Source organism: Oncorhynchus kisutch, unplaced genomic scaffold, assembly GCF_002021735.2.
Source record: "Oncorhynchus kisutch isolate 150728-3 unplaced genomic scaffold, Okis_V2 Okis06b-Okis10b_hom, whole genome shotgun sequence".
NCBI classification, from domain to species: Eukaryota; Metazoa; Chordata; class Actinopteri; order Salmoniformes; family Salmonidae; genus Oncorhynchus; species Oncorhynchus kisutch.
This window is the reverse complement of record NW_022261983.1, coordinates 12469883-12482355: the sequence shown is the minus strand read 5'-3', so window position 1 is coordinate 12482355 and position 12473 is coordinate 12469883. Positions and strand designations below refer to the sequence as shown.

The 12473-nt window shown below is 46.6% G+C and overlaps 1 protein-coding gene across 3 annotated transcripts in view; it reads left to right on the top strand.

Annotated features, from left to right (window-relative positions):
• The window catches only part of LOC109884961 (heparan sulfate glucosamine 3-O-sulfotransferase 3B1-like), a 31376-nt gene extending 19247 nt beyond the window's left edge, over nt 1-12129 (top strand). Inside the window, exons 2-3 of one of the 3 annotated variants that reach the window (XR_004206848.1) lie at nt 6474-8463; nt 8523-12129. Coding sequence is in view for 1 of the 3 variants with exons in the window: in XM_031814226.1 (XP_031670086.1) it covers nt 6474-7101 (628 nt within the window). In the remaining 2 variants the exon portion in view is untranslated. Of the gene's footprint in view, nt 1-6473 lie in introns of all 3 variants that reach the window. The other 2 variants (XR_004206847.1, XM_031814226.1) reach the window with 2 other exon arrangements.
• Nucleotides 12130-12473: the final 344 nt, after the last annotated feature.

Sequence of the window (12473 nt, the reverse complement as noted above, 5' to 3'; positions counted from 1 at the left end):
GTACTAATGTAGTGTTAGATATATATACTACCAACCAACCATCTCCTAATGTTAGTCACTGTACTAATGTAGTATTAGATATACTACCCAACCAACCATCTCCTAATGTTAGTGACTGTACTAATGTAGTATTAGATATATACTACCATCCATTCTCCTAATGTTAGTGACTGTACTAATGTAGTATTAGATAATATACTACCAACCATCTCCTAATGTTAGTGACTGTACTAATGTAGTATTTGATATATACTACCAACCATCTCCTAATGTAGTGACTGTACTAATGTAGTATTAGATATATACTACCACCATCTCCTAATGTTAGTGACTTGTACTAATGTAGTAATAGATATATACTACCAACCATCTCCTAATGTTAGTACTGTACTAATGTAGTGTTAGATATATATACTACCAACCAACCATCTCCTAATGTAGTGACTGTACTAATGTAGTATTAGATATATACTACCAACCATCTCCTAATGTTAGTGACTGTACTAATGTAGTATTAGATATATACTACCAGCCATCTCCTAATGTTAGTGACTGTTACTAATGTAGTATTAGATATATACTACAGCCATCTCCTAATGTTAGTGACTGTATGTAATATTAGATATATACTACCAACCCATCTCCTAATGTTAGTGACTGTACTAATGTAGATTAGATATATACTACCATCCATCTCCTAATGCTAGTGACTGTACTAATGTAGTATTAGATATATACTACCATCCATCTCCTAATGTTAGTGACTGTACTAATGTAGTATTTGATATATACTACCAACCATCTCCTAATGTTAGTGACTCTACTAATGTAATGTTATCTAACTGTCTTCCTCTTTTCTCCACTACCCTGCCTCCTCCCTCCCTTCCCTCCTCCCCTCCCTTCCCTCCTCCCCTCCCTTCCCTCCTCCCATCCTTCCTCCCCTCCCTCCTACACTCCCTCCTACCTCTTCTCCTACACTCCTTCCTCCCCTCCCTCCAACCCTCCCTCCTCCCTTACCCCTCTAAGTCTACTACCCCTCACTAGTCTACTACCCCTATCTCCCTCCCTCCTTTCCTATCCTTCTAAATGCACTACAAGGACTAAAACCCCTAATGCCTATGTGTTTAGGCTCAGTCAAAAGCTCTGGTGGCCCACTTTAGCCATTACCCTGAGCCCTGGTCATTACCCTGAGCCCTGGGCATTACCCTGGTCTGGGGCTGCAGTTAACTGGCTAATTCATTATCTAAAAGAGTCAGGTCAGCTCAGTAAGAGGGTATGGACAGACAGACAGACAGACAGACAGACAGACAGACAGACAGACAGACAGACAGACAGACAGACAGACAGACAGACAGACAGACAGACAGACAGACAGACAGACAGACAGACAGACAGACAGACAGACAGACAGACAGACAGACAGACAGACAGACAGACAGACAGACAGACAGACAGACAGACAGACAGACAGACAGACAGACAGACAGACAGACAGACAGACAGACAGACAGACAGACAGACAGACAGACAGACAGACAGACAGACAGACAGACAGACAGACAGACAGACAGACAGACAGACAGACAGACAGACAGACAGACAGACAGACAGACAGACAGACAGACAGACAGACAGACAGACAGACAGACAGACAGACAGACAGACAGACAGACAGACAGACAGACAGACAGACAGACAGACAGACAGACAGACAGACAGACAGACAGACAGACAGACAGACAGACAGACAGACAGACAGACAGACAGACAGACAGACAGACAGACAGACAGACAGACAGACAGACAGACAGACAGACAGACAGACAGACAGACAGACAGACAGACAGACAGACAGACAGACAGACAGACAGACAGACAGACAGACAGACAGACAGACAGACAGACAGACAGACAGACAGACAGACAGACAGACAGACAGACAGACAGACAGACAGACAGACAGACAGACAGACAGACAGACAGACAGACAGACAGACAGACAGACAGACAGACAGACAGACAGACAGACAGACAGACAGACAGACAGACAGACAGACAGACAGACAGACAGACAGACAGACAGACAGACAGACAGACAGACAGACAGACAGACAGACAGACAGACAGACAGACAGACAGACAGACAGACAGACAGACAGACAGACAGACAGACAGACAGACAGACAGACAGACAGACAGACAGACAGACAGACAGACAGACAGACAGACAGACAGACAGACAGACAGACAGACAGACAGACAGACACAGACAGACAGACAGACAGACAGACAGACAGACAGACAGACAGACAGACAGACAGACAGACAGACAGACAGACAGACAGACAGACAGACAGACAGACAGACAGACAGACAGACAGACAGACAGACAGACAGACAGACAGACAGACAGACAGACAGACAGACAGACAGACAGACAGACAGACAGACAGACAGACAGACAGACAGACAGACAGACAGACAGACAGACAGACAGACAGACAGACAGACAGACAGACAGACAGACAGACAGACAGACAGACAGACAGACAGACAGACAGACAGACAGACAGACAGACAGACAGACAGACAGACAGACAGACAGACAGACAGACAGACAGACAGACAGACAGACACAGACAGACAGACAGACAGACAGACAGACAGACAGACAGACAGACAGACAGACAGACAGACAGACAGACAGACAGACAGACAGACAGACAGACAGACAGACAGACAGACAGACAGACAGACAGACAGACAGACAGACAGACAGACAGACAGACAGACAGACAGACAGACAGACAGACAGACAGACAGACAGACAGACAGACAGACAGACAGACAGACAGACAGACAGACAGACAGACAGACAGACAGACAGACAGACAGACAGACAGACAGACAGACAGACAGACAGACAGACAGACAGACAGACAGACAGACAGACAGACAGACAGACAGACAGACAGACAGACAGACAGACAGACAGACAGACAGACAGACAGACAGACAGACAGACAGACAGACAGACAGACAGACAGACAGACAGACAGACAGACAGACAGACAGACAGACAGACAGACAGACAGACAGACAGACAGACAGACAGACAGACAGACAGACAGACAGACAGACAGACAGACAGACAGACAGACAGACAGACAGACAGACAGACAGACAGACAGACAGACAGACAGACAGACAGACAGACAGACAGACAGACAGACAGACAGACAGACAGACAGACAGACAGACAGACAGACAGACAGACAGACAGACAGACAGACAGACAGACAGACAGACAGACAGACAGACAGACAGACAGACAGACAGACAGACAGACAGACAGACAGACAGACAGACAGACAGACAGACAGACAGACAGACAGACAGACAGACAGACAGACAGACAGACAGACAGACAGACAGACAGACAGACAGACAGACAGACAGACAGACAGACAGACAGACAGACAGACAGACAGACAGACAGACAGACAGACAGACAGACAGACAGACAGACAGACAGACAGACAGACAGACAGACAGACAGACAGACAGACAGACAGACAGACAGACAGACAGACAGACAGACAGACAGACAGACAGACAGACAGACAGACAGACAGACAGACAGACAGACAGACAGACAGACAGACAGACAGACAGACAGACAGACAGACAGACAGACAGACAGACACAGACAGACAGACAGACAGACAGACAGACAGACAGACAGACAGACAGACAGACAGACAGACAGACAGACAGACAGACAGACAGACAGACAGACAGACAGACAGACAGACAGACAGACAGACAGACAGACAGACAGACAGACAGACAGACAGACAGACAGACAGACAGACAGACAGACAGACACAGACAGACAGACAGACAGACAGACAGACAGACAGACAGACAGACAGACAGACAGACAGACAGACAGACAGACAGACAGACAGACAGACAGACAGACAGACAGACAGACAGACAGACAGACAGACAGACAGACAGACAGACAGACAGACAGACAGACAGACAGACAGACAGACAGACAGACAGACAGACAGACAGACAGACAGACAGACAGACAGACAGACAGACAGACAGACAGACAGACAGACAGACAGACAGACAGACAGACAGACAGACAGACAGACAGACAGACAGACAGACAGACAGACAGACAGACAGACAGACAGACAGACAGACAGACAGACAGACAGACAGACAGACAGACAGACAGACAGACAGACAGACAGACAGACAGACAGACAGACAGACAGACAGACAGACAGACAGACAGACAGACAGACAGACAGACAGACAGACAGACAGACAGACAGACAGACAGACAGACAGACAGACAGACAGACAGACAGACAGACAGACAGACAGACAGACAGACAGACAGACAGACAGACAGACAGACAGACAGACAGACAGACAGACAGACAGACAGACAGACAGACAGACAGACAGACAGACAGACAGACAGACAGACAGACAGACAGACAGACAGACAGACAGACAGACAGACAGACAGACAGACAGACAGACAGACAGACAGACAGACAGACAGACAGACAGACAGACAGACAGACAGACAGACAGACAGACAGACAGACAGACAGACAGACAGACAGACAGACAGACAGACAGACAGACAGACAGACAGACAGACAGACAGACAGACAGACAGACAGACAGACAGACAGACAGACAGACAGACAGACAGACAGACAGACAGACAGACAGACAGACAGACAGACAGACAGACAGACAGACAGACAGACAGACAGACAGACAGACAGACAGACAGACAGACAGACAGACAGACAGACAGACAGACAGACAGACAGACCAGGACAGACAGACAGACAGACAGACAGACAGACATGACAGCCAGACAGACAGACAGACAACAGACAGGACAGACAGACAGACAGACAGACAGACAGAACAGACAACAGACAGACAGACAGACAGACAGGACGGACAGACAGACAGACAGACAGACAGACAGACAGACAGACAGACAGACAGACAGACAGACAGACAGACAGACCTCTAACAGTTTTGACCTTTATATCATAATGAATAAGATTACATGGACAGGGGGATCTGATCCTAGATCAGCGTTCCTATTCCACAACGCTTGATCCTTTATGTCTCCGTGAGTTATCTGACCTGATTGCACAGTCTGACTACTCCTGAACTATAGCCTGGATGCTGCATGGTCCCAGGGTGTAATTTCTAAACTATAGCCTGGCTGCTGCATGGTCCCAGGGTGTAACTTCTAAACTATAGCCTGGATGCTGCATGGTCCCAGGGTGTAACTCCTAAACTATAGCCTGGATGCTGCATGGTCCCAGGCTATAACTCCTGAACTGTAGCCTGGATGCTGCATGGTCCCAGGGTGTAACTCCTAAACTATAGCCTGGATGCTGCATGGTCCCAGGGTGTAACTCCTAAACTATAGCCTGGATGCTGCATGTTCCCAGGCTATAACTCCTGAACTATAGCCTGGCTGCTGCATGGTCCCAGGCTATAACTCCTGAACTATAGCCTGGATGCTTAATGGTCCCAGGCTATAACTCCTGAACTATAGCCTGGATGCTGCATGGTCCCAGGCTGTAACTCCTGAACTATAGCCTGGATGCTGCATGGTCCCAGGCTATAACTCCTGAACTATAGCCTGGATGCTTAATGGTCCCAGGCTGTAACTCCTAAACTATAGCCTGAATGCTGCATGGTCCCAGGCTGTAACTCCTGAACCACACAGTGCCTTAGCCCAATACTAACCTCTTCATCTTGCCATGTCTCTAACTCTCCATCTCTCCATGTCTCCACCTCTCCACCTCTCTATCTCTCCACCTCTCCATGTCTCCATGTCTCCACCTCTCCATGTCTCCATGTCTCCACCTCTCCACCTCTCTATCTCTCCACCTCTCCATGTCTCCAACTCTACATCTCTCCATGTCTCCATCTCTCCATCTCGCCACCTGTCCACCTCTCCATCTCTCCATGCCTCCATGTCTCCATGTCTCCACCTCTCCACCTCTCTATCTCTCCACCTCTCCACATCTCCAACTCTACATCCCTCCATGTCTCCAACTCTCCATCTCTCCACCTCTCCACCTCTCCATCTCTCCATGTCTCCATGTCTCCACCTCTCCACCTCTCCACCTCTCCAACTCTCCATCTCTCCACCTCTCCACCTCTCCATCTCTCCATGTCTCCATGTCTCCACCTCTCCACCTCTCCAACTCTCCATCTCTCCACCTCTCCACCTCTCCACCTCTCCATCTCTCCATGTCTCCATGTCTCCACCTCTCCACCTCTCCACCTCTCCATCTCTCCACCTCTCCACCTCTCCATCTCTCCATCTCATGGAGTGCTTCACAGTCCTGTCTTTATCATGTGTATATAATAACAAACCTCTCCATCTCTCCTCTCCTTAGAGACCGTATGCCTGAGACTCAGGAGGGTCAGATCACCATGGAGAAGACCCCCAGCTACTACGTCACTAAAGATGTCCCCGCCCGTATCCACACCATGTCCCCAGACACCAGGCTGATTGTGGTGGTCCGAGACCCCGTCACCAGGGCCATCTCAGACTACACTCAGACCCGCTCCAAGAAACCTGACATACCCTCCTTTGAGAGCCTCGCCTTCAAGAACAGAACTACGGGTCTCATCGACACGTCCTGGAGCGCCGTCCAGATCGGGATGTATGCCAAGCACCTAGAACGCTGGCTGCAGTACTTCCCCAAGGAGCAGCTCCTCTTCATCAGCGGGGAGAGGTTGATCTCCGACCCAGCCGGGGAGATGACACGCGTACAGGACTTCCTGGGCCTCAGGAGGGTAGTCGGTCACAAACACTTTCACTTCAACCCAGCCAAGGGCTTCCCCTGTCTGAAGAGGCCGGAGGGGAATAGTAAACCTCACTGTCTGGGGAAAACCAAAGGAAGGATTCATCCTAATATTGACCCTGAGGTGGTACAGAAACTGAGGGACTTTTATCAACCTTTCAACAGGAGGTTTTATCAGATGACGGGACATGACTTTGGATGGGGTTCATGGAGCTGAGCGACGGAGACATTGAGTGAATCCAAAATGGAACCCTATTCCCTATGTAGCGCACTACCCTGGTCAATAGTAGTGCACTATAACATTGGACAAAATGGCACCCTCTTCCCTATGAAGCGCACAACCCTGGTCAATAGTAGTGCACTATAACATTGGACAAAATGGCACCCTCTTCCCTATGTAGAGCACTACCCTGGTCAATAGTAGTGCATTATTGAGGTTGTTGTACACTATTCTGGTGAAATGTAGTGCACTACTGAGGTGTTATGGTGCCCTTTCAGACAGAGATGTTGTATCTTTCTTTGAGGGGTTTTAGGTTGTAATTGTAACATTTTAGAGATATTGTTATACTGTGTATATAAGGTGTGTAAAAAGTACAGAAGTCTATTTTCTGATAATTTATTTCTAGGATATTATGAACTCACTGAGCTGCCTATCCATGTTTGTTGAGGATCATCACACATCTTTACATTCCTGTTTTTAAAATAATAGTTTGAAGGGCATTTTGTAATCTTGAAATTACCTCAGAAAAATACATGTGCAGGAATTGTGGAGATGAAAAATCTAACAGCAGAATTGTGTTACGGGTAGCAGCACTCGACCAGCAGGGTTTAGGCTAGAGCTATTGTTTCCCTTCATCGACATGCAATGACTTCATAATGCTGCATTGGCTCATTCTCCCTACCTTTACCATGTTGGTTTTAACATGGCTGTACGAATACCACACCATCTCAGCAAGAATGGTTCACTCACAAAGGTTGGTAGAATGAGGACGTAGAAATATTGTAACGAGCAGAGAATTAGGGTCATTGAACACGGAGGAACTTCTCTGTAGCCGCTTGGTTTTTACAAGATGTTAATAACCACTCAAGGAGTCCAAATCAACCTCCCTGCTCACTTAATCGTTCACTACTTATGACCAGGACCCATGGGGCATTTAGGGAACAGGGAACCATTTGGGATGCCCTCCCAGTGTCACTATGACAGCTATATCAATACAGTAATAATTCATCATCACATCAATTACACGTGAGTGATGTCACATTACAACTGAGTGATGTCACAGTGCCGCTGAGTGATGTCACAGTGCAGCTGAGTGATCTGTAGTCCTGTTAGGTAAAGTTAACAGGACTGCTGTTGGATCAGATGTTATCACCACAGCCCTCTGTAGTCCTGTTGGGTAAAGTTAACAGCTGTTGGATCAGATGTTATCACCACAGCCCTCTGTAGTCCTGTTGGGTAAAGTTAACAGGACTGCTGTTGGATCAGATGTTATCACCACAGCCCTCTGTAGTCCTGTTGGGTAAAGTTAACAGCTGTTGGATCAGATGTTATCACCACAGCCCTCTGTAGTCCTGTTGGGTAAAGTTAACAGCTGTTGGATCAGATGTTATCACCACAGCCCTCTGTAGTCCTGTTAGGTAAAGTTAACAGGACTGCTGTTGGATCAGATGTTATCACCACAGCCCTCTGTAGTCCTGTTGGGTAAAGTTAACAGCTGTTGGATCAGATGTTATCACCACAGCCCTCTGTAGTCCTGTTGGGTAAAGTTAACAGGACTGCTGTTGGATCAGATGTTATCACCACAGCCCTCTGTAGTCCTGTTAGGTAAAGTTAACAGCTGTTGGATCAGATGTTATCACCACAGCCCTCTGTAGTCCTGTTGGGTAAAGTTAACAGGACTGCTGTTGGATCAGATGTTATCACCACAGCCCTCTGTAGTCCTGTTAGGTAAAGTTAACAGCTGTTGGATCAGATGTTATCACCACAGCCCTCTGTAGTCCTGTTGGGTAAAGTTAACAGCTGTTGGATCAGATGTTATCACCACAGCCCTCTGTAGTCCTGTTGGGTAAAGTTAACAGGACTGCTGTTGGATCAGATGTTATCACCACAGCCCTCTGTAGTCCTGTTGGGTAAAGTTAACAGCTGTTGGATCAGATGTTATCACCACAGCCCTCTGTAGTCCTGTTGGGTAAAGTTAACAGCTGTTGGATCAGATGTTATCACCACAGCCCTCTGTAGTCCTGTTAGGTAAAGTTAACAGGACTGCTGTTGGATCAGATGTTATCACCACAGCCCTCTGTAGTCCTGTTGGGTAAAGTTAACAGCTGTTGGATCAGATGTTATCACCACAGCCCTCTGTAGTCCTGTTGGGTAAAGTTAACAGGACTGCTGTTGGATCAGATGTTATCACCACAGCCCTCTGTAGTCCTGTTGGGTAAAGTTAACAGCTGTTGGATCAGATGTTATCACCACAGCCCTCTGTAGTCCTGTTGGGTAAAGTTAACAGGACTGCTGTTGGATCAGATGTTATCACCACAGCCCTCTGTAGTCCTGTTGGGTAAAGTTAACAGCTGTTGGATCAGATGTTATCACCACAGCCCTCTGTAGTCCTGTTGGGTAAAGTTAACAGGACTGCTGTTGGATCAGATGTTATCACCACAGCCCTCTGTAGTCCTGTTTGGTAAAGTTAACAGGACTGCCGTTGGATCAGATGTTATCACCACAGCACTCTGTAGTCCTGTTGGGTAAAGTTAACAGGACTGCTGTTGGATCAGATGTTATCACCACAGCCCTCTGTAGTCCTGTTGGGTAAAGTTAACAGGACTGCTGTTGGATCAGATGTTATCACCACAGCCCTCTGTAGTCCTGTTGGGTAAAGTTAACAGGACTGCTGTTGGATCAGATGTTATCACCACAGCCCTCTGTAGTCCTGTTGGGTAAAGTTAACAGCTGTTGGATCAGATGTTATCACCACAGCCCTCTGTAGTCCTGTTGGGTAAAGTTAACAGGACTGCTGTTGGATCAGATGTTATCACCACAGCCCTCTGTAGTCCTGTTGGGTAAAGTTAACAGGACTGCTGTTGGATCAGATGTTATCACCACAGCCCTCTGTAGTCCTGTTGGGTAAAGTTAACAGCTGTTGGATCAGATGTTATCACCACAGCCCTCTGTAGTCCTGTTGGGTAAAGTTAACAGGACTGCTGTTGGATCAGATGTTATCACCACAGCCCTCTGTAGTCCTGTTGGGTAAAGTTAACAGGACTGCTGTTGGATCAGATGTTATCACCACAGCCCTCTGTAGTCCTGTTGGGTAAAGTTAACAGCTGTTGGATCAGATGTTATCACCACAGCCCTCTGTAGTCCTGTTGGGTAAAGTTAACAGCTGTTGGATCAGACCACATTTATTGGGAACTCAATGGTGCATTGTTGTGTTATTGTTGTTGAAATGGAAATTCAAAGTCTGCGATTCAATCCGATCGCCCGTTGCAGTGCTCTTGACATCAGAAAGTCATTTCCAGCTGAGCCAACGTTAACAGAGGTTTACCTTGAAGGTCACCTCTGTGAACGTGGGAACATTACCTCTGTGAACGTGGGAACATTACCTCTTCGAACGTGGGAACATTACCTCTGTGATAGTGTGCAGCACTGTAGCGAGCCTTGAATTGAATCGTGACCAACGTCTTGCTATTCAGGGCTCACAATTCCTTTCTCCTAAGTCTGTGTATGGGTGAGTTTTATTCATCCCTATACAGAGAGATACGCCAATGACAATGTTTCTACCCATCAAATATGATGATAATGTTAATAATGATAATGATAAAAAATCTGTATCCAACTATTTTGCTGCATAGTTTCCATTTTACAAAGATGTAAATGAGGCCGTTGTGAGTAACATGGCGTCATTGTTGTTATTTCTTTCAAGTAAGGAATATATCTATTTTACCAAAACAAAATGATCCTCTGAATGTCACATTGTCATAAAACTACACGACACCTTTGACATGTGTTATAACTACATTATAAACAAATTATACAGTCTTATGACCAGCTTATAAAGCCCCTGTCATCTCTCCTCATTGTCTTCGGTGACTACGTCATTGGAGCCCTTAGCACTGAGCACAGTGGCACCAGAGGGGTTGTCTGACGCTGCCTTGAACCTCATTAGCCAGACAGGTTAATGAGCGCAGTTAGCATTAGTGTTAGCGTTAGCGACTCAATGGAACACTACCACGCTTGTCGCCATGGTCACAGCACCATGTGTCAGGTCCCTCTCTAAGCAGGAGAAGAGACAGATGATCAAAACACTGCCATTCCTCTGAGAGCCTGATATTTGATAACACCTGACACTGTAAAGAAGGAGAGCCTGATAGTAGATAACCCCTGACACTGTAAAGAAGTAGAGTCTGATAGTAGATAACCCCTGACACTGTAAAGAAGGAGAGCCTGATAGTAGATAACCCCTGACACTGTAAAGAAGTAGAGCCTGATAGTAGACAACCCCTGACACTGTAAAGAAGTAGAGCCTGATAGTAGATAACCCCTGACACTGTAAAGAAGTAGAGCCTGATAGTAGATAACCCCTGACACTGTAAAGAAGTAGAGCCTGATAGTAGATAACCCCTGATACTGTAAAGAAGGAGAGCCTGATAGTAGATAACCCCTGACACTGTAAAGAAGTAGAGCCTGATAGTAGATAACCCCTGACACTGTAAAGAAGTAGAGCCTGATAGTAGATAACCCCTGATACTGTAAAGAAGGAGAGCCTGATAGTAGATAACCCCTGACACTGTAAAGAAGGAGAGCCTGATAGTAGATAACCCCTGACACTGTAAAGAAGAAGAGCCTGATATTTCATAACCCCTGATACTGTAAAGAAGGAGAGCCTGATAGTAGATAACCCCTGACACTGTAAAGAAGTAGAGCCTGATAGTAGATAACCCCTGACACTGTAAAGAAGTAGAGCCTGATAGTAGATAACCCCTGATACTGTAAAGAAGGAGAGCCTGATAGTAGATAACCCCTGACACTGTAAAGAAGTAATGTCAGGTCAACACGATTGTTCAGTTTTTCGATCGGTCATTTTTTCGAATTCCCTATGATTGGGTTTGTGTTGGAGGGAATTGATCATCTGTATCTGTATGTAAGTGTACTAAAATCAAATCAAATCAAACGTATTTATATAGCCCTTCATACATCAGCTGATATCTCAAAGTGCTGTACAGAAACCCAGCCTAAAACCCCAAACAGCAAGCAATACAGGTGTAGAAGCACAGTGGCTAGGAAAAACTCCCTAGAAAGGCCAAAACCTAGGAAGAAACCGAGAGAGGAACCAGGCTATGAGGGGTGGCCAGTCCTCTTCTGGCTGTGCCGGGTGGAGATTATAACAGAACACGGCCAAGATGTTCAAATGTTCATAAATGACCAGCATGGTCGTATAATAGGTCTGGGACAGGTAGCACGTCCGGTGAACAGGTCAGGATTCCATAGCCGCAGGCAGAACAGTTGAAACTGGAGCAGCAGCACGGCCAGGTGGACTGGGGACAGCAAGGAGTCATCATGCCAGGTAGTCCTGAGGCATGGTCCTAGGG